The following is a 23,037-nucleotide window of genomic DNA, read 5'->3' on the forward strand; positions in this document are numbered from 1 at the left end:
TAAAATAACAATTCACCTGGGTAATGTACGTGGCTATCGGCGACTTTGGCGATAGTGATGGGCAGATAGCAGACGAGGAAGGACAAGAAGATTGCGAGTACCATCTTCGTTATCCTCCACTCGTTACGGCGCGCTTTCGTCTCTCTCGTGTCCTTTATCGTTGACCGTTTGTCACTGCCGTTGTTCAGGGTTCCGGGGTTTGTGTGTTGGGAACGTTGATGTTCACGCATTCTTTGTTCTGAGCTGAAATATTATGTAAAAGTAAAATTAACAGTCTGTACATGTGTCGCTGTTAGTTAAAGACTTCTTCTCCTTTTAGAGGAGATGGTTTATGAACTTACACGAGCACGAAATGAATTATAAACACAAATTAAACAGATGGACATTCAGTGATGCTTGCCTGGGCTTGAACAGGCTTATCTCAATATAACACAATTTATTTTAAATATGGTAATAAAACAGTGACTTATAAAGTGCGTTCTGTTTGACACATAAAAAAATTGTCTAATTTGTCATGTTTTCTTTTGAACGAATGTTAAAATGACCTTTACTGTAAAAAAGGACATTTGCAGTGAAATGCATAAAATGTTTCAATTTAAAGAAACAACTTTTTTATTTGGCCACAAAACATTACTCTGTAGCCTGACTCCATAGATACGCAAGGTATACTATTTTATGACCCCATAAAACTCAATATAGTATAAAAACGTCAGCTCCCCATTTGTTCTTTCTCCATAAAGATAAGGAAAACGCTTCAGAGCATAAAACATTCGTATTACCTGCCTTTTCTACAGATATATACGTCAAAGTATATAAATACTTATATATAATATATATGAGAAAATCATATATCAAACGGAAAAGAATTAACACGACTGCATCGAAATTGATTACCTTCTTTATTTATGGAACTTTGAAAAACTTGTAGTGTGTGGAGTAAATGTAATAATATACAGTAATAATAATAAATAGTTATATTTTACCTGTGGACCACCCAAAATATTCGTGCGTAACAAATGAAGATCAGTAGCGCAGGTACAATGAAGGCGATGACGAAGAGAGCTGTCTTCGCAGAGTGACCGTTATCGTCCGGCACTATTGAACACGTGCCTAATTCCGGATCGTAGTCGAATTTACCTGGCGAATACATAATATATCCAATTATCCAAATTTATTTTACGTTTTGTACGTGTAATTTATATGAATATTATTTTTTAATTGTATTAGCGCCTACATGATTTGCTGATTAGCCTAAAGGTTGACTGGCAGAGAATGCCTTACGGCATTAAATCCACTTTCTGTGCCAATTTCAAGAATTTGTCAATAAAGTTTTTTTAATTAAAAAAATAAAGTGCCTCTCCAGTAAATAAGCTATGTAAAAATAGTTTCATCGAACAAATACATTTTTGCATTAATAAATAGTAAAAACCCTCTGTTGTAAGCCTATATTTATTTAGATAAGGACCATGATATTTATTTTATTTATAGAATAATCACACTTAACACTTATAATAAGCTCGGTTAAATTAAGATTAAAACAGTTGAAAATCATATGAAATGTAAATATATACATCTCGGAGGAATACAAAGATAAATCCTAGATAACCTGACAGTTTTGTTTATTAGGCCTCAGAATACTCCCTCTGTAAAGTTTTATCATGAATTACCTATGTAAAAGGCTACTATTACAATTAATTAGTGGCAGAATTTCAGTGAAATTAGACTCATGCAGGTTTCCTTACGATGTTTTTCTTCACCGTAAAGCACGAGACGAATTATAATCACAAAAGCACATGAAAATTCAGTGGTGCTTGGACCCACGATCATCGGTTAAGATTCACGCGTTCTAACCACTGGGCCATCTCGGCTTATTTAAATATCATCTCGGCTTAAGCTAAATACGTGTGCTTATTTGTTATTACATCCACTTAAGTGACGCTATAACAATGATCCTCTACGCTACAAGGGTTTAAAATATCTAAGGACACATTAACGTGAAAAGGTTTATGTCTAGGATTAAACAAAATGTGCATAAAGGTTTTAGAAATTATTTATTATCACACATTTTCATGCTTATATACATTTTATAGTTATATCTTATCTTTATTCGAAACTTTACAATTTGTTTTAAGCTAATCTCAACTAGATATTTGCAAAATAATTTTATTTAACGGATAGAATAAAATAAATGAAATTATATGAGCAATACATATTTATGGATTAGGGATACAATAAAACCTACTATCCCAGAGCTAGGTGAAACAATCTTATACCAACTTACCCCAGACTCCAAGAAGTGTTGGTATCTGCATCCCGTACGAAAACATCCACGAGAACACGATCATGAGAGCTATGTTGTGTTTTCGGTACACACGCGCGTACCAGCTGTGATGAGCAATCATTATGTACCTGGTAACAACAAATAATAAAAAAAAATAAAAAAATACTTATATAGGTCAGATGAGCCGAGATGCCTCAGAGTTGGTAGAATACGTAAATCATAACCGAAGATTGCAGGTTCAAGCGCTGGCAAGCTCAACTGAGTATTCATGCGCTTAATTTGTGTTTATTATTCGTCTCATGATCGGTGGTGTAAAAAAATAATAATTAAAAGAGGCAAAATCTATACGAATACTATAAATGCGAAAGTAACTCCGTCTGTCTGTTGCCGATTTTGATGAAATTTGGTATGAAGCAAGCTTGAACCCCAAGGAAGGATAAATCTTTATTTTTATCTAATACCTGCCTCCCTGCCCCTAACACGTGATGCCGCTTGCGAAATCTAGTACTAAATATAACTGTATAATATCCATTCTATCTTATATAATTTGTAAATTTGTTTTATGAGACAAGGGCAATCTAGCCAAATTTATCTTAATGAAATTTTCAAGCACGGACTGTCATATGCTTCAATCTACTGAGTGATTTGTAGCTTTAGTTTGTAATTTTATTGATGTGAAAACAGTTTGCCTTCATAAGCCTTTTTACAATTTATTACGGCCTAATTCAGTTACAGAGGTAAATGGTAAATATATATATATTTTCGATCATATACTATTACGCTAGAGTTAATTGAAATATATTGCACAAACCTTCAAATAATTATACCTATTTTATTAAAAACTGTTATAAACATAACAAAAATTGTAGTCGGTTTTTTAGTAGAACACTTTTTTTAGGCAATCAACGTCCATAGACATTGGCCCTATAAGAAATATTAACCATTTCTTACCTCGTTAATACCAAATTTTTACCAGAATAATTATCAGACACGTATATTTCTCTTAAAAAGTTGAAACTATAAAATATGTCAATGTGAGCGTTCTGTGACTTTGTACACAGACGTTCCAGATATTGCTCGAAGCAGGTACGTATTTATATGATTTCATTTGCAACTATATTTTCTAGCACCTGTGCTCCTTAAATAACTTGTTTGTATATTTTACACACATATGTACGTAAAATGTGATAAATTAAAACAATTAATTTTGTCGTACTTGTCACTTATTCCTAATTGTATTTAAATGTATTTATTAAAAATTATATTTTATATTGGTCTATAAATGTAACTTCTATACTCACTGATGTTTGCCGAAATCAATAAAGAAAAAACTGGGATGCAAATTCTTTTACATCGAAAATATTGATACAATCTGGCATTCTAAATCAGTTAAAGAAAAAAAAGGATAAAAAACCATCAGTATATAATAACAAATAACTAGGTAAATAGCAAAACTTGGCGTTATATAACATAACTAACTGTATAACACAACTTGGGCGTTAAACGATCGCCTTCAGGTGGTTTCAAGTAATAGTACAGTATAGTACAGTAACAGCCTGTTCAAGTCCCACTGCTGGGCTAAGGCCTCCTCTCCCTTTTGACGAAAAGGCTTGGAGCTTATTCCACCCTGCTGCTTCAATGCGGGTTAGTAGAATACACATGTGGCATAATTTCAATCAAATTAGACATATGTAACCTACATACAACTACATACATCCTTACGAGGTTTTCCTTCACCGTCAAGCACGTGATGAATTATAAACACAAATTAAGCACATGAAAATTCAGTGATGCTTGCCCGGGTTTGAACCCACGATCATCGGTTAAGATTCACGCGTACACCACTAGGCCATTTCGGCTATATCAAATAATAACACATTATATATACTGTAAGCGATAGTATTGACGTAAAAAGAGAAGTCTGATAAGTTTCATTTGTTTTCTTCTTTTAATTTACATTTTTGACATAAATATATAAACATAAATAAAATAAAATGTCTTTAATTTTTTTGGTGGAAATTGTAATTAAATATTTTTTCATTATTTTTATAATTCAAATATTCGAAAGGCACAATAAAAACGTTTATGTTATTAATCTATTGTTGTGATTGTTGATATATACAAATATAGCTTTGTTATAACGGATATAAAATAACTTTGTCATATCGGGATTACATTGAAACATTTAATTACATAACTACATGAGTATATATATGTGTTAGCAATTATAATATAAGATTTCCAATATAAAGGCAGGCTTTTATATAAGTCTATGTGATAATATTTATTGCCTCCATCGGTGACAGAAAGACTGGTTCATTTTTGTCCAAAGATTCGGAATTGCGATTCAATGGCGAAAGAGGGAAGTATTTTTGCCACCATAAGGCAAAAACAAATATCTGAAATACGTTGTTTCACAAAGTGACTATTCGAATCTAAGCTCGGAGATAAGATATGCTCTTACTAGAAGTAATTCTGGCCGTAACATCAAAATGATATATTTATTTTTTATGTAAACAATGTTTTTTTTTTATGAATTGTTAAATAACACATGTATATTATAAAGTTCTCAATATATCCTTGTAAATGAAGAAGATAATATCCAAAAAAGATATACTTTGTACAAAAAAAAAAAAAAAACATATATATAATATGATATAAAATACCATTATTTTTAAGTATACTCGTACTTATAAAAACGTTTGTCCTGATTGACTATCAACGCACAGTCTAAAAGCTGAAACTTTGAACTTAGGTTTATTTTATAATGTAAGCAATCGCTAATACAGGGTTTTTGGAAATTTCAAGTTTAAGGAGAAATTGATGAAATCCCTTTGCATGAATTTTACTCGCACAAAGCCGGGACGGGCAGCTAGTAAATGATACACTGTGAAGTAACGGATAACTGTCGTAAAAAAATCGTGTTAGAATAGTAATTTTATTTATAACATACGAGTATTTCTTTACGGTCGATTAGTTGAGATAAAGGTAAGAAATAAGAATAATAAATAAACCGAGATTAATGTAAAAAACAACGTGTCGAGGCAGCCATGTGCGCAGTCTAGTTTTGTGCGTAACTGTTACAAACAAAGACAATTGTACCGTTATCCCTTGACCTACACTTAAGATACCATGGCTGTGACCAATGTGAATAAATAACAAAGGTTTTGCATGCTATGCATTTATAATTACTAATTAGCATTCTACACGTGACTTTTAAGGGTTACAGTCGGCACTGGTTTTGACATACGAAAGATATATAGTTTTACTCGCGTAATGAACATGAAAATTAGCTTATGTCCTTTGTTGGGGTTCAATCTTGCTACATACCAAATTTCATTAAAATCAGTTCAGAAGTTTAGCCGTAAAAACGTAACAGACATACATAATTACTTTCGCATTTATATTATTAGTAAATCTGCTGTGAAGTTAAATACAATCCATTCTCTATGATATTATATTTTTTTATAGAATAGGAAGGCAGACGAGCATATGAGCCATCTGATGGTAAGTGGTCACCAACGCCCATAGACATTGGCATTGTGAGAAATGTTAACCATTGCTTACATCACCAATGCGCCACCAAACTTAGGGAACTAAGATGTTATGTCCCTTGTGCCTGTAATTACACTGGCTCACTCTCCCTTCAAGCTGGCACACAGCAATAACAAGTACTGCTGTTTTGCAGTAGAATATCTGATGAGTGGGTGGTACCTACCCAGACGAGCTTGCACAAAGCCCTACCACCAGTATTTATGTTCATAGAATGTTTGTCCATACTAAATGGTCTTACATTACGTTTGAAGTTGAAAAATTAAAAATTACCAAAATATTTAATGATTATTATATTAATGTTATACTTGGTTAGGTTTTGTGCCCGTCTGGGTAGGTTCCAGCCACAAATCACATATTCTAACGCAAAACAGCATCTTAGTACATATTATTGCGTTCCGATTTAAAGAGTGAGTGAGTCAGTGTAACAAGAGGCAAAATAAATAATATAACATTTTATTTTCCAAGGTTGATAGCGCATTGACGATGTATGCTAAGATCGCAGTGGGTATTACTTACCATCAGGTGACTCATACAAAAGGAAATGTGGACTTTGTAGATATAAAGTGACTTGTTTAGACTTGGTTTAGTGGCTAGATATGAGGGTGAAGTCCTGGGTTCCAACCCCTCGGTCTGACCGAAAAAGTTGTTGGGATTTTCCGTCGAAAATTTCTCAGTAGCAGCCAGATCTCTATAAGTTGGAAGTGATTGCTTTCCCGTGCCTCGGAAAGCACGTAGGGCCTGCGCCTCAGATCTTACCGGCCGTTTCGGATTTGCCGTTCCATTGGATTATGAGAGCGAGGGAATAAAGAGTGCACCTATGTTTACGCACACGATTGTACACTATAATATGTACTGCGCAATTGGCTAGTCGACCTTGTGAATGGCCGCCGTAGCCAAAATTGGTCAGGACAGAATCACTATAATCAAAATATTTTAGTTTGAAATGTTCTATACGACTTAGTATTAGCTATAACATTGTTTTCCATGCAGTATCCATGTTTTTTTTTTATAAAATATATTCCTATTGTTTCGTAAGGTACTCACCTATTCAAGGTAATGAGTGCTATACTCAATAGAGATACTCCCACGTTCCCGTACCGTAGGAACGGTACCAGCTTACATAGAGCTCCCCCATGGGACCAGGTCCTGGTCCAGAAACCTGATATGGCGAACGGAAGCACCACGGCACAGAATAGAAAATCGGCTATGCATAAGCTGAAAATAAAAAAGTACCATTAAATAAAAGCTACTCCGAGTTCTTCAATATCCAGTGAAATTGTACTACTTAAGAATTATTATTAATAGTAGCCGTTGGTTTACAAATGAAAATAAAAGTACTGGGGACTACTAACAAATTATCATTTCAGACAAAATTGGATAGGAATAGAATCGAAAACGTATCGTAAGCGTTACAAATTAGTAGAACTGGCCCCAGGTCTACACTTGTAAAATTATAAAAAATATAACTGTCCTTAAATATTCCCCATTGAGCTACTTGGTTTTCTCTCAAGGAGCAGGATAGGAACTTATTTCAATATTCTGCTCCTTTACGAATAGGTAGATATATGCATTTTGCAGTATTTCTTTATATTCAATAAAAACTTAAACATATGAAAATAAAGCGGTGATTTCCCGGAATCGTATTCTTAATTTTCTCTTTTTTCTCTGTTCTTAATTTAATTAAACGGTTTCATATTTAAAACGGCTGTACAAAAGTAGATTTATAACCATATTTATTTTATCGTTACTTTAAATATTTTACAATTATCTAATAGAACTAATATTCATATTGATTTAAAAAAGAACTATTATTTTAAAAAAAGTAACAATTTACAAAATAAAAATAGTTTTTACAAAGTTACATATTGAAACACATAATTGAAAAAAGAAGCAATTCATCTGCTTAGATGAGACACTTGATATATTACTTTAAACTTTTGTGACTTTCAAGAGAAACGAGAACAAAGAAAACACAATAAACTTCTTTACGTCTGTAATAAGCCTGAGGACTTTTAGCTCAGCGGTTCACAGGCCTGCCTATCATAGGACGGTCGAAGGTTCGATCTTAAAACATTACTATTGACGTCCCCTTCAAACAATATACACAAACCAATGTATCTGTTTGCCTAACTTTGCCTTACTTTTAACAAAAGGACACGTGACCTTCAACACTGTCATGTTTTTTGGAAAAAAAATAAATAAAACACTTGTTTTTTCATACATTCATTTACAATTCAGTGCTCATGATAATTCATTTTTGTTTTATTCACGCCGCGAGCGAGAAGGGAACCTGTTTCGTACTAGATTAGAGATAGGACATATCTCTCTTTCCTGGCTGATATTTATGATAATTGTTTTAGGATGATTTTACGCTTTCATATAATACAAGAGACAGTAAAGCTAATTATGTAATACTATAGCAAACTCGACCCCGCAGAACGACCGTGTTTATCAGTAATTGAAATGTGGTTATAATTATTATAAAATTTAAAGGAAATACGCATAAAAATAGGGTCCAGTATTACCAGTCCCCAATATATGCGTAGGCCCAAAAATCATATAATTTAACTCTAACCGCTTCGGAATATGGGGGGGTGGTGCTGAAATGTCAGTGTGCCTAGGATCTGTCCGGGCCTGAATGTGCGTATGTTTTCGAAATATCACTTTCACGTGTTGTTTAGCTCTACTGTTTTCTATAATAAGAAACTATAAAAGTGCGAATGTTATATTATTTTCTCATGGAAGTGCTTGACACACTAATAAAGAAATATTAGGTTGTTACGTTGGAAGCTGTCCTAATACTTTGTTCTTGAAATGTTTATATCAACTAGAGTATATACATTTAATCGTATATAAATAAGCCGACTTTAATTTACTTATTGTTTTGTAATATTGATTGGTGATTAAATTTTAATATTGCAGTGCTGTTTTTTAGGTTTTATCATTTTTTATTATTAACATTAAAAAAATTAATGTTATGCCTTTTATAATTAAATGAATGCGATGTAAATAATAATTTATTATTTCGATTTTGCCGACAGCACTCACTATATTTAAAAACTTATATTACTCACACTCCAGGGTGTCTGGAAGAAATCTCTTATAGAGATTTTTTTGTAAATCTCTTTTTCCATATTAAATATACTTAACATAATTAGTACCTGAATAATAATAAATAAATATTTTTATTAGGAAGGCAGACGAGTAAGTAGGCATATCTCTATACAATCAGATGGTAATTGGTTAGCCCTCATAGAAATTGGCACTGCAAGAAGTGCCTAATAAGAAAGCCCTTTAATGTTTGGCCACCCATAGCATCTAGGATGTTATACCCCTTGTGTCTGTATTGATAATGCTTTACTTAACCTTTGACAATGATAATGATTAGCTAATAAGTTTATATTTTAGTAGATCTATAACAGCATAATATATAATTACCTTATAATAAATGCAGCAGCCACGTTTCTCACTTTAGGACATTTTAGAAGTGCTACCACTGTGAGGAGGTTACCGAATAGGCCGACGACCATTATAATTCCAGCGATGACCGCCGCGAACGTAAGTAGTGCTGGAGAAAACCTTTAAATGAAACACAAAATCATTTATATAACTAGAAAACTAAACATAATCGAAGTATATATTCGTCTTGCCTAACAATTTTTGTTAAAGTTAAGTCATTTATTTTTCATTGTAAAGAAATTAAAATCTTTACTAATATTATAAATGCGAAAATGAGTTTATTTTTTTGTTTTTCATTCTTTCACCTCTTAACAGCTCAACCGAACATCATGAAATTTCGTATATACGTTGTTTAGGCGTACAGAAAAGGTACATAATACTTATTAGGTACCTTGTAAAACACGCGGTTGCAGCAAGTAATTTATAAATAATATTTGTAAATGAACGATCATGTCGTAACGATTAACTGAAATTTAAATGCTGTAAATACATGCAGGCTTTTTTATCTTTCCTTCTTGTACTATGATTCGTGTGTAATAAATAAATGCATAAATAGAAAAAAAATGCTGTTAGCAAAAATAGTACAACAAAATTAGCAATAAGCTTTTATCTTACGCTACAGTAGCTATTATAATAATATACAGACAAGTCTGATGTAATGGGTAATTGTCATTATGAAATGCTTATTATAAAACAACAAATGTAAGAACTGGATAACATCTTATTCGTCTAGCTCGTTGACTAGACAGGATTTAGAGGAAATTAAATGTTTAAGCGCAACGTAATATTGCGACTAAAGAGAAGCGCCATTGTTATGAAATAACACAAGTATCATCTTTGAACATAATACTATGAAGCGAATGATAAAAATTTAATATGAGTTTTTAAATTTGTATATAAATTTATGTTTTCCATGTTTCGTCTAAGCTTTCATTAAGCAGTAAGTAATTTTTACATTAACAAATGCACACCTGTTAGACTTGTGATATTTTCGATACATGATGACAGCGCCATTTTGCTATTTCCTTTGGAAATAGCCAGAATTTGGTACATTTGCGTGTCCTTTTTTCCAACTTCCTTTGTAACATGAAAAACTTATGCAAAGTATTTCGATGTAATAAATGTCTTATATGTGACATTCTTTCTTACAGTTTGGTGAATTCTTTTATCAGATTATTACATTGTAATAAAATATATATAATATATAAGTTTCATGACTGACAGGACTGTTTAAGAAAATATCTATAAAGCTACCACAACGAACTGTATAGTATATTTATTGTAGTTAATAGCATATAATGATGTGCTCTTTTGAGTCAAAAAATTTAAATTTATAACGCAACAATAGCACAATTTTTTTATTCAAAATTAACAAAATGAAAATACATATTAAATTCATATCAATTGTTGAAATAAAAATATTTAATTGAAATCGGTATTGTTTTAGATATTTCGATACTTAATATATATATATATATATTTTAAGACGAGTATATGTTCTTCCTAGATAGCAAAACGTTGTTTACGAAGAGGAAGGGCGTAGAGAATAATTCCTTCCGGTTCCCGGGATTCTATATCTGTTTGATATATCGAGCCGGGTTATAAATTATCACCCAGTTTAAATCAAATCTCAGCAGTGGATTCCATTTGATGTATTAACGGATAGTAAAAGTATTTAAAAATATTTGTTTTGACATTTGTTTTATTAATAATTATATCAAATATATGATAAATATTTAGTTGATCTATGGTTTAGCTTATCCGGATATGAGAGTGCACTAACTCGTACACTATATAGTATGTCATGGTAAATCTCTCTTGAGATGAAAAGACACGACTCTATAACTATATTTTAGATTTTTTATTCCATTCAAAAAGGAGTACACGAGCGAACGAACTATCAAGTGGTTACAGTCGCGCATAGACACTATCACTTAGTCGGAGAACTCAAGCATCACACTCCTTATGTCTGTAACTTCACTGGCTCACTAATCTTTGATGGTTGTAAAATAATTGATGACCTTTCATCATTGCATTATAATGATGGGTGATACCCACTCATCAATTACTTTACCCACAGTCAAGTGTACATAGAGTCCTATCACCGATCACTTTATATTACACGTAAATAATTTTTTGCAGTCGTTGAATCAAACTCAAAGAGATTGCGAAAAGGAAAAAAACAGGATAGTGAAGTTCTTGACAAAGATTTACGAAGTCAAGTTGTCGCGTACTCAAGTGTACATTTTAATATTCCTTTGTACCTTTTACCTGTTTTTCATTTCAATTGATGTCATATTTTGCTTGTTTTATATAACATAAAAGATGACATAAAAGCGGTCAGACACAGGAAAGGTTTTTATATAATGAACCATTCGTATTTTAATTTTAAAGTCATCATTTTAACCATGTTTAAAAAATAAATTAAATACAGTGTTAAGAAACAGAAAGCTTTAATTTAAAATAGAATTTTTTTTATAATTATTAACTATATATATAATATGTATAAGTTGGCAAAGACAAAACAGCTTAGTACCTAGTGCTCTTCTATTTGTAAATTCCGATTTTCTTTTTCTTTCATTTGGTGTTTATAATCGAGCTTTAGTGTTGCCAGTAAAAAAATAAAAAATAAAAGTAGAAAACAAATGTTCGAAACATGTGAATTCATATATATTTTCCTGATAGAATAATAAATTTCCAATTATTATAATAAACATTAGTATAAAATAAATAAGTGCGTAGCATTTGGCGTATTAATAACTACTTAATTAACGGTGTAATTTGAAGGTTACATTGTATTTTTATATTATCTTTATAAATATTTTTAATTAAAATTAATTCTTAATGGCTCCTTAATAGGAATAAGGTTAATCTTTAATAGGGATATTAATGCATATTTCTTTAAATAGATAAAACATAGTATATAATCTATTTAAAATGTATTGTGAGAATCGTGCCTAAAACAAAAAGGATAATTCTAAATGGTAAATATAAAGGGTAATTCTAAATAATAAATAGACTGCCTTAGTCTACATGTTATATGTTTTACATAATAACATAAAATCTTTTTTCAACAATCTGACTGTTTCTTTATTGTCTTTTCTCTACATAGCAGTTTTCACGTCGGTATCTTTTTGAATACTTATTGTTCTTTTTTGTCATATTTAATAGCAACACCCCTTTTCTCAAATGAACAAAATTTACATTCTAAGTATTCAATTATATTTAATGTTTTTTTTTCTTTTATATTAAATTTATCTCAAAGACTGCGACTCTGTGACGAATTCTTAATAAATATGTTCCTTAAATATTAAATTAACTGGCCTTTGTAATTTAGTTAACGGAAATAATTAAATGTTGAGTTTCTTGCCGGTTTTGAAGAATATTTACCAACCGAACCGAAGATAAAGCTTCTTGTAATAGTCTAATGGAATAAAGTATATTGGTTATATTAATAATAACTCACACCTCCTAGATTCAATTGAAAATACTTATAATTTTTTTAACAAAACAGATTAAGGCCCACAGGATGTAAACATTTTGAAAATAGTTAATTGAAATAAAACCTTTTATTATTTTAATGAATACTGAAATTCAATCCGATTCATCGGCCATTATGAAAACCGGTTGTATATTTGTATGTATGAGTCCAGCTTTAGTAGAATTAATTCAAGTAACCCAACCCTTACGTACTGCAGACCGGATGTCTTTTGTGTCTAGCTTTTATTGCTATTACATGAAAATAAGTACGGCATGAAGTGTCAGCGGCATTGTAAGTGCTTTTAATAAGAACTTAAAGGGTTTAAAACAAAGGGTAAAATGTACTGAATAATGAATACTACATTTTGTTGTAAATGTACTCACGTATGTATGCGTGTACTTCTTATTTAAAAGAAATAAACAGCATTAGTTAAAGCGAACTGTAAGCATATAAAAATAATATATACATGTATATATGTGTATATATATTATTTTTTATCGACATTCATAAAACGTTTAAAGATAGAATGCCTTAAATATTACATATTTAACACAAGCTTTACGTTTAATTAGATGGGCAAATAGGAATATTAGTAATTTCATAAAAAATGGCCATAGATGTTTTACATAAAATATATATATCTAAATATATAACATAAAATGAAAATGCATGTAATAAAGTATACGTGACCAAAGAAGTTTCACTTTATAATGAGTTTATTTTTTTTTATCTATATTTTTATGGACTAGTAATAAAAAAATATTATCAAAATTAAAATAAAATACACTTACTTAGAGAGTTCGCTCTGTTGTACATTCGAAGTTATGTCATCTGTGAAATTAAGAAGATCTGCGTCCGCCATTTTGAATACCTAGAAAGAACAAAAAAAAAAACAAATTACATTTCGTAATAATAAAATAATCAAATGCATAAAATAATTTTTATGTAAATAAAACCTAAAAAGAAAAATAACATTTAAAGAAACATCTCAGCGAGAAGGATGGCTTAATCTGCATAATAAAATCCAGACACGATAGATTTAATTTACAGTTTGACTAGTTTAATATCTAGCTCATTACTTTAATACAACTTTACATCTGTCGGTTACATCATCCGAGGTTACCAGGACAATTTATTGTAACCTCCACAATTAGGATCAAGAGTAAACTCAACTGAATTCGAAGAGGTCTTATCTATAACTTGTTTTTACTCGATTTAATATGCATGGTTGACAATTTTTTCACGAATTAGGTATTTTTAAGAAACGAACTTATTTTTTTCATGTTCATTCTTTTTTATCTTTAATTTTATAATAAGTTTATTATTTTGACTTTTATTTTCAATTTATTTATCTATTATTTTAACTATTTAGTTGATTGGACATTCGAAAAAAGAAGACACGGCGCAATAGATTATTAGATTTTATCACACAATTTTTAATTGAGTCATTAACATTTTTCCCGTATATTTACTGGGCAATTTAGATTTTACCTCTTTAGCTTTGCTTCGTTGACGAACAGGCGTGTCAATTAGTTTAATGCCAAATATCCTGTTTATATGCTAAGGCATGACTCAAAATTTGACAGGATACTCCGATAAGGACTTGACTGCTGTATGCCTAACCTTAAAATATGTATAATGTATGATATCAGGACATAAAAACTTTGTCATAGGTGAATGGACTCTTAATAATTAATTATAAAGATAATAAATGTTTTTTTTAATATATATATATATATTTATGTACAGACATTTTATAAAATACATAATTAAAATAAAAAGAACAAAATACACATTACAAATTTAAAGCAAAAACACGCCGTCTAAAAGATTGTCCTGTGGCATTGTATCCAAGACGCTGGCACTATTGCCTCTCTGCACCGCTAGACTCAGCCTTTGGGCTAAATAAGCGCCAGCTCTTGGGTCACCAGAAGTGTGGACCAGTTTCTTAGAAATATCTTTTATGATTTTTTTTATATCGGACGACCAGGGACCCAATGTTTTAAAAACCCCAGCCCCGCATTTTGCGGCGCTTGAGTGTTTGAGCAGCTTCAGCGGCTGCACTGGCTTTACGAGACATATTATTGATATGAGATACTGCCAGCGTATCTACGCAAGTTGCATCCCACACAAGAACACGTCCCATCGACCATGGCACTAATGTCGCTCCATCATCTCTGCATTAACCATTCGGTTCCAAAGTAGCAGGAATCGATGCTGTGGCAAAAGCCCGATGAAGTATGTCATTAAGAGATCCATGGCAATATGCACGGCCAGCGCTTTTGCGGCAGCTAAGTCCAATGCGTCCGAAATGATCCACCCGGGTACCACAGGGACATGTGTGAGGCTCGCACACCTTTAAACCTAAGCGATAATAAGGCATACGGTGATGTGTATCGTTGCCCGATCCTGAAGCCAGTGGCCTGACTCTCTTTCAGATACAGCTAGCAATCTTGCACGGTCTGTATCTGAAGTACACTGTGACAGGAACAAATTGTGTGTAAGTTTAGTACGGGGTGAATCCCAGTGCTTCTGACAAGCTATTTCTGAGGGAAATACTTTATCAGGGCAAGAAACACTCTAACCTGTCTTAGCTTTAGCAAGATCCTTCACTACAACATCAGTCGAACTTGGAAAGCTTAATATCCGACTGACATGAGTGATAGAACTGTTAGCAGAGGCCAAGAAAGCTGGGAGCGCCAAAGATGACGTAGAACGTAAATCTGAGCCACCATATGTGACTGGAAGAGTTGCTTATGTCATCAAGGCATTAATAAAATTGTATATAAATTCATTGTCTGTACATAAATATAAATAAATATATTTAAAAAAATATTTTTTTTTGTAATTTTGTAGGTAAATAATAATTGTGTTTAGTTAATATACCCATTATTCAATTGATGGAATTGAGTAACTAGGGAGTTTTGTTATCGGTTTTTCTCAGTAGAATCTACATTCTGAATTAGTGGTAATTTTTTTTATATTTATTTTTTAAAATGACGATTCAATAAACCTTATAAGAGCCAGAATCAAAATAGACTTGAAAAATAATATTTTGATTTTCTCATCAATATGTGGAAACACTTAGACATCAATCTTAAACAAAAATTACATGAAGCGTTGCAAATGGGGACAAAACACGCATTTGCATTTCTATGAATAAGAAATTCAGTTAATTACATCATAAATTAATGGCTTTGATCGCGAAAGTGCTATAACATTAAAAATATTGTAACCGGAAAAAATTATAAGCACATTTACCTTAATTTAATGTCGTTAAGTTGGAATCGTTGTTATAATTTCTGATTAATACAATTATTATGATGAAGTTAGAAATACAAATTAGATTTTTTAATCGGGATTTCTTAGGAAATTGGTTTTCTGTCCTTTTTCTCAGGACGTAACTACAAAAAGCACTTTTCTGAATCCATTAGAACGTTTATATTATAATTCCAATATGATTAGTAATATTATTATATTTTATGATAAAAACCTTACAATACTTACTTTGTTGATAAAAACCTTACTTTTGATACTAAAGAATTCCCAATCAGCCCCGGATTTATGTCTTGGTCTACAAGGTACCGGTTAATACAATGAATATTCAGTGGTGATTGAACCAGCGATCCTTTAACATCCACGCGTTCTAACCACTGGGCCATCTCGGCTTATATAGATATGTGATATAAAGTGTATACAAATTCTTTGTTAAAACTCGTGTACAATAAGGTAAATATATTGAAATGGTATACAATCCATTCAATCCGTTCGCTCCCGTATCATGCCACTCCTTGCTTTGCCTCAATGAACCTATACAATCCTTCCGTGTCAATGACCACAGTATAATAATACTCAATTATCTAAATTGAAACTCACATATTATATAATAGACGATTCTGTAGGTTGTCAAACAATTACATGATCTATAGCTAGGCCATCCGTATAGTATAGTCCAGACGTCTATGGGTGAATTACAAAGCCTTGAAAAATTGCCTTGAAAAATTAGTGAAAAAATAAAACCCAAACTTTTAGAAATTTGTTATTGTTCGGCCGCTACGAATATGCGATCCTGTCAGGTCCGTAGCGGAATGGTAACTTTGAAATGCGAAGGCGTAGCAATTATAGTAAAATCATTATTCTCGTTTATTTGCTTACATAACCTTAAAACAAACAAACCTTTACTGGTGGTAGGGCTTAGTGCAAGGTCGTCTGGGTAGGTACCACCCACTCATCAGATATTTTACCGCAAAACAGCAATAATACCATTATTCTGTTCCGGTTTGAAGGGTGAGTGGGCCAGTGAAATTGCGGGCACAAGGTACATAACATCTTAGTTCTGCAGGTTGGTGGCGCATTGGCGACGTAAGCGATGGTTAATATTTCTTACAATGCCAATATCTATGGGCGTTGGTGACCACTTACCATCAGGTAGCCCATATGCTCGTCCGCCTACCTATACTATAAAAAACAAAACAACTACGAACTACAAACGCGGGAAATATATATGTATTAAGAATACAATATTTTAGTTTTATGTCTATATCGATTTTATTTTTGAATTGAAATAAAATGTTATGACCAGCCAGTTAGCGTGGTTTTTTAGATACTTGCCTTTCACGCTGAAGGTTTTGGGTTCGATTCCCACACAGGACAGACATTTGTGTGCATGAACATGTCAGTTTGTCCTAAGTCGGTGTATCTATATAAGTATGTATTTACAAAAAAGAAGTAGTATTTGTAGTATATCAGTTATCTGGTTTCCATAGCATAAGCTCTGCATAATTTGGGATTAGATGGCTGTGTGTGAATAATGTCATGTAAAAAATAATTAAATGTTATTTTTTGTTTCTGAATCTCAAAATATTTTACTTTCTCTTGTTATAATCAAATTGGTATTTTAGTAAATACATATATATACAACAACTAATTTTCATGTATCAATCAATTTGTGTCCAACGACAATTCAAATATAATTCTCGAAGAATGTCTGACAGATGGTCATGACGAAGATGTAAATTGTCACAATTGTTGGTTTAACTACGGAACCCTACAAATACTGGTCCTTGTGTGACCTATTTACAATGAATGAGTTTACAGACCTGTTTCGTAATATGGATTGTATGGGTTCACGAAAGACTTTGATCCCCTTTAATATCTGAATCATGTACTCAGAAATATAACTTGTTTATTATTAGCTTTATTTTCAAAAATAATGTCGGATGTTATTGTGGTCTAAACCGCACCAAGTAAAGCCTAAAGTAACAAAAAAATTGCTTAATAATAAATATCAAAGAAGAAAATTATGACGGGGCCAACGAAATCAGGTCATTTGATTTGTTTTTTAAATAATTTCTTTCGTTTTTTTTTCGCTTAATGTTTTAAATGGTTTCTGAAAACGAATTCGATTATTTATTATTTGATTTGTGATTTGTACATACCCAAAGTATAATACATTTATTTAAATACAACAATTCTGTTATTATGATATGATTTAATAAACATAATGTTTCGTTTAGGTCGCCTGTCTAGCCAGACTCATTTGGACACTATATGACAATAAGTATATCAGATGACTTTAGGACAGAATTTAAACGATGCTTAAGCATATTCTATGTCTTGGGTAGTTTTAGCGTCGTGTTATGTTGTTTTTTCTTAGTATATATTAAAATATTTCTGTCATTTATAGTTTATGTATATAGTTTAAAAATAAAATATAATATAATCTAAATTAAAAAAAAAATGAAATAAATAACATCTTTGTGTCGATCTCAGTGTTGTTATTAAATAATTTACCCAGCCTTTCCGTGTACTTGAGATATATATGTATTTAAAATTATGCTATTATGTAAATTCATTTTGTAGGGTTCAGATCTAGTGTGTTGTGAGAAATTGATTTAAATTATAATCAAATTATTAGATTATAAAGGAAACAGAATTTAAACTTAAAAACATATTTAAAGACATACATTCGTGTCTTAAGAATACCAAATCGACTATAAACAGTCCCTAAAAGTGATATCTTAGTGATATATATAAGATGCATAATACAAACTTATACATTTTGTTAGATTTTTTAAAGTGGGTTGTAACATTTATACGTTACAACAACAGCAATGGTAATATATCCTGCTTACATACTCCTTGCTATTTTTATTTTTCAAATTTGTCATTGCAAATATAATCCTAGTTTGAATTTCTTTTAATTGAAAAAAAAGTCCGAACAAAAATATGTTTACATGGATTACTTTTGGCGACATTGTAATGATAGTGCAGCTATATATCACCGAGAATTATTATATACTGAAAGTAATATCGCTTACTTTATCTAACTAGTCAGTCTATTAAGCTGACACCAAAAGTGTAAAGGAGACAGATTTATTGTGTTTATTTAGAATTAGAACTCCTAGGTTTCTAAGCTACGTCGTCATAGTTTACAAGACGACTTGTAACGCGCAAATTGTATAAGATTTGCGTCTTTAATTGTTTTCCCCGTTGCTTATAAGCAATACGTTATTGTACTATAAAACTTAAAACTTATTATATTAACAATTTTTTTTCAATTTTATTTTTGAGAACACAAATTCTAGACATGTTTAGGTGTAGGTTGGTGTCCGGTATAATACAATGTTATTTTTAAACCTCAATCAATTATTTTTATGTTTTAAATGTATAGGTAGGCGGACGAGCATATGGGCCACCTGATGGTAAGTGGTCACCAACGCCCATAGAGACATTGGCATTGTAAGAAATGTTAACCATCGCTTACATTGTCGATGTGCCACCAACCTTGGGAACTAAGATGTTATGTCCCTAGTGTCTGTAATTACATTGGCTCACTCACCCTTCAAACCGGAACACAAAATAGTAATTGGTATACTGCTGTTTTGCGGTAGGATATCTGATGAATGGGTGGTACTTACCCAGACGAGCTTCCACAACACCCTACCACCAGTATACTCATTATAAACATGCTTTAAGGCAATGGATGATGATAACTGTTTACTATAATTGTTTCGTTCACCTTCTTGTATTGAACAAACAAATATAACTCCAAAAACTATTTTCTATTGATCTTCAAGGAGATTTGTGCCACTTGGACCAGAACTGAACAATTTCCACACGAGTGAACAAGAAACAATACAACGTTCAAACATTAAATGATAAAAATACGGCACAGTTTAAGTTAGAAATGAGAAAACTAATTGGTACGATCCCACACTTGTTTAAAGTACAATTAAGGCACTTTACGCAAGTTCTTGCTCAAGCTTGAGTCAGTGAAGAAATATTTAACGTTTTGGAAAACCTTAATTAATAAATTTATTTTATAAGAAACTCATTAAAATTGTAGTTTTTTTCTGTTAAATACGCGAATAATATAATTTTAATAAATAAAATCCTATAAATAAATATCCTCTTGTATTTATTATTTAATATAACGGCTTGATAATTGAAATATATATGTTAATATAATATGATTATAAATAAATTATGTATGTGATGACTTATAATACGGAAGTAAAATTCTCAGAGCAGAGCATATGATTCATGTTTAAGTATTTTGTATTGTAGGAGTAGGTTACAGAAAATATATTATTTATTGTTTACAAAAAACAATAGAAAACTGTTATATACTGGATTCAGTTTAAATGTGGGACGTTGTACTCGGATAAGATTGTCTAGGAAAAAGTAAATAACTTTTAGAATTCCGGCATATTTTTTTAGGACAAATGTCAATTCAATTCTAATTTAATTCCATTCATTTGCTTTATCATTATATAAATGTTTAGTCACTATATTTTAACTTAAATTGTAAATTAAAAGTATTTTAAATTAAATACAAGGCATTACATTACATTATAATTATTTATTTAAATAGTGCTTATGAAATTCGTAAATAAATGCCAAATATATATTGCAAGAATTCTTTTACCGCATAAAAACATTTGTCAACCAACCAGTCAAGTAATTTTTTCTTAAATTTTAAATAAGGCAGATCCTTAATGGCAGAAGGCAACTTATTATAAATGTCACTAAATTTATTAGGTACTGTTTAATTTTGCCTCGATAAATATGAAATTAAGACATTTAAATACATTTCTTTGTACTCCAGATTCCATTGTTTTTTCAATATTTCAAGACATGCTTTATAATACCAACTTATCAAGCAAAGACATTGATTGATGTTCTTTTTATTAAAAAGCGTAGAACTATCTTAAGGATTAATCACTTAATTATACAAGGCAGAAAATAAATCTGATTCGTTTATTCAGAGTCATTGAGGGTCACGCGAGAGTCGTTAGGAGTTTCGGTTCCACTTGAGATAATGAAAACCTATGTGTTTGAACTTATATTTAGCCATTTAAGTGAAAAAGTCTCTTCATGTCTCGTGTAACGAAAGACTATTTTTGATTATTTTTTTTTATAGTAGATAGGCGAATTAGCATATGGGACACCTGATGGTAGGTGGTCTACAACTCCCATAGACATTGGCATTGTAGGAAATGTTAACCATCGCTTAATTTGCTGCGTGCGCCACCAACATTGGGAACTAAGAACACAACAGTACTAAGTACTGCTGTTTTGCAGTAGAATATCTGATGAGTGGGTGGTATCTACCCAGACGAGCTTGTACAAAGCCTTACCATCAGTAAACAAACTAGACAAATATTACAAAGAGTTTATATAAGTATTTGGTCGTGTGGCTTTTTGCAAGACCTATATAGTATAGTAAGTAAGTAACAGCCTGTGAATGTCCCACTGCTGGACTAAGGCCTCCTCTCCCTTTTTGAGGAGAAGGTTAGGAGCTTATTCCACCACGCTGCTCCAATGCGGGTTGGTGGAAAAGAAAAGTTGGGGGTCCTGGTCTCCTCGGTAAGTCGTATATCTGTGTCAAAACGTAGATACGACATGAGATGATTTCACTTTGACCATGTCAAGACCTATATACTCATTGTATATTCTACCGCCAAACTACAGTGCTCAGTTTTTTTGTGTTCCATTTTGAAGGGTGAGTAAGCCAGTTCTACTACAAGCACAAGCACAAGCATCATTTAAAAAAATGCTTTTCGTTAAGTCGGTTCATCTCGGTAGAATCTACATTCGAAACCGGTAGTAGGCTTAAATTTTTTTAAATAATGTAACAAGACTTGAACGAAAAATGAGCGTACTTGCATGAAAAATATTTTGTATCTGATTTTAAATATTTCAATATTAGATATTATTATAAATACACAATCCCTTAAAAATATCATTCATATTTTCACTTAATTTAATCCATAAAAAATATGGAATATAAATTCTATAATCAATATACGTTCTGCGAATTGAGACTATCAATAATGCTATATCAAAAGGTTTTAACAAATGAAAAAAAAAAAAAAAAAACTTTTCCAATTATTATATATTCTTCATATTTTTATATATTTTTGTTTGTTGTTTATAAGTTGTTCTTCTTAATATATTTTCGACAATCGTTGTTACAATTGAATACGACAGTATTACAAATTCTCTAAATGGTTCAATTCACGATGACGCAATGCACCCCTCATTTTTTTAATTTTTTTTTTGTTCCAAGTGTGCAATGTATGTCCTATTACTACTATGTATTCTATTCGTGGATCAAACTATATTGCTAGCAGGTCCAAGGGCCTAGATACTTTGACATTTGAGGCCCGCCATTCTGAAGCGGTCATATCATTTTTGCGTGGGTATCACTCTAGGCAGGCTACTTGTAGGCCTAGGCATAAATCCGGGGTGAATTGCAAGTGTTCAAAATATATATTATATGACAAAATTTAATTAGGATTTTTTAAATTTTAATGCTTGTTTGGAGAAAAGGTGACAGTTGCAGTAAGATGATCGTTGAATGATGTCCAAGATACAAGATAGGTAGATGATATCACAAAATTCGTAGGTGGTATCTGTTTAATACTAGCAGAACGCGAGGATGGTCAATACAAGAGAAGGCCTAACTTACACCCAGGAGTGGGTGAAGTCTGGATACCTATGATGATAATGAATTTGACAGTGCATCGAAATTGTATTTTATTTTCTATCAATTTATACCGTACGAGTACAAATTCCCTTAATTTTCTTAAAATACGCGTCCTAAATCGGAAATCGTGACATCGCGTTCTCAGCACTGCATGTGATGAGAATTGTTGTCACCAGGGATCTGACATTGTTCTCATTTCCAAGCGTCGTATTAAGGACACGAACGTGTAAGTCTGATTAAAAAAAACGTATTTAAATTTATGTGAGC

The 23,037-nt window shown here is 31.6% G+C and overlaps 1 protein-coding gene across 3 annotated transcripts in view; it reads right to left on the reverse strand.

Moving 5' to 3' along the window:
* Positions 1 to 23,037, reverse strand: part of LOC126769597 (G-protein coupled receptor moody) — a 47,983-nt gene that overhangs the window by 2,417 nt on the left and 22,529 nt on the right. For all 3 annotated transcript variants that reach the window (XM_050488461.1, XM_050488462.1, XM_050488463.1), the window contains exons 2-7: positions 13,568 to 13,647; positions 9,275 to 9,415; positions 6,881 to 7,051; positions 2,282 to 2,409; positions 984 to 1,137; positions 17 to 243 (exon numbers count right to left, since the gene is read on the reverse strand). In XM_050488461.1, coding sequence (XP_050344418.1) covers positions 17 to 243; positions 984 to 1,137; positions 2,282 to 2,409; positions 6,881 to 7,051; positions 9,275 to 9,415; positions 13,568 to 13,638 — 892 coding nt within the window. In that variant the 5' untranslated portion in view covers positions 13,639 to 13,647. The remainder of the gene's footprint in view (positions 1 to 16; positions 244 to 983; positions 1,138 to 2,281; positions 2,410 to 6,880; positions 7,052 to 9,274; positions 9,416 to 13,567; positions 13,648 to 23,037) is intronic.

The sequence above is a fragment of the Nymphalis io genome, chromosome 7 (assembly GCF_905147045.1).
Source record: "Nymphalis io chromosome 7, ilAglIoxx1.1, whole genome shotgun sequence".
Lineage (NCBI taxonomy): Eukaryota > Metazoa > Arthropoda > Insecta > Lepidoptera > Nymphalidae > Nymphalis > Nymphalis io.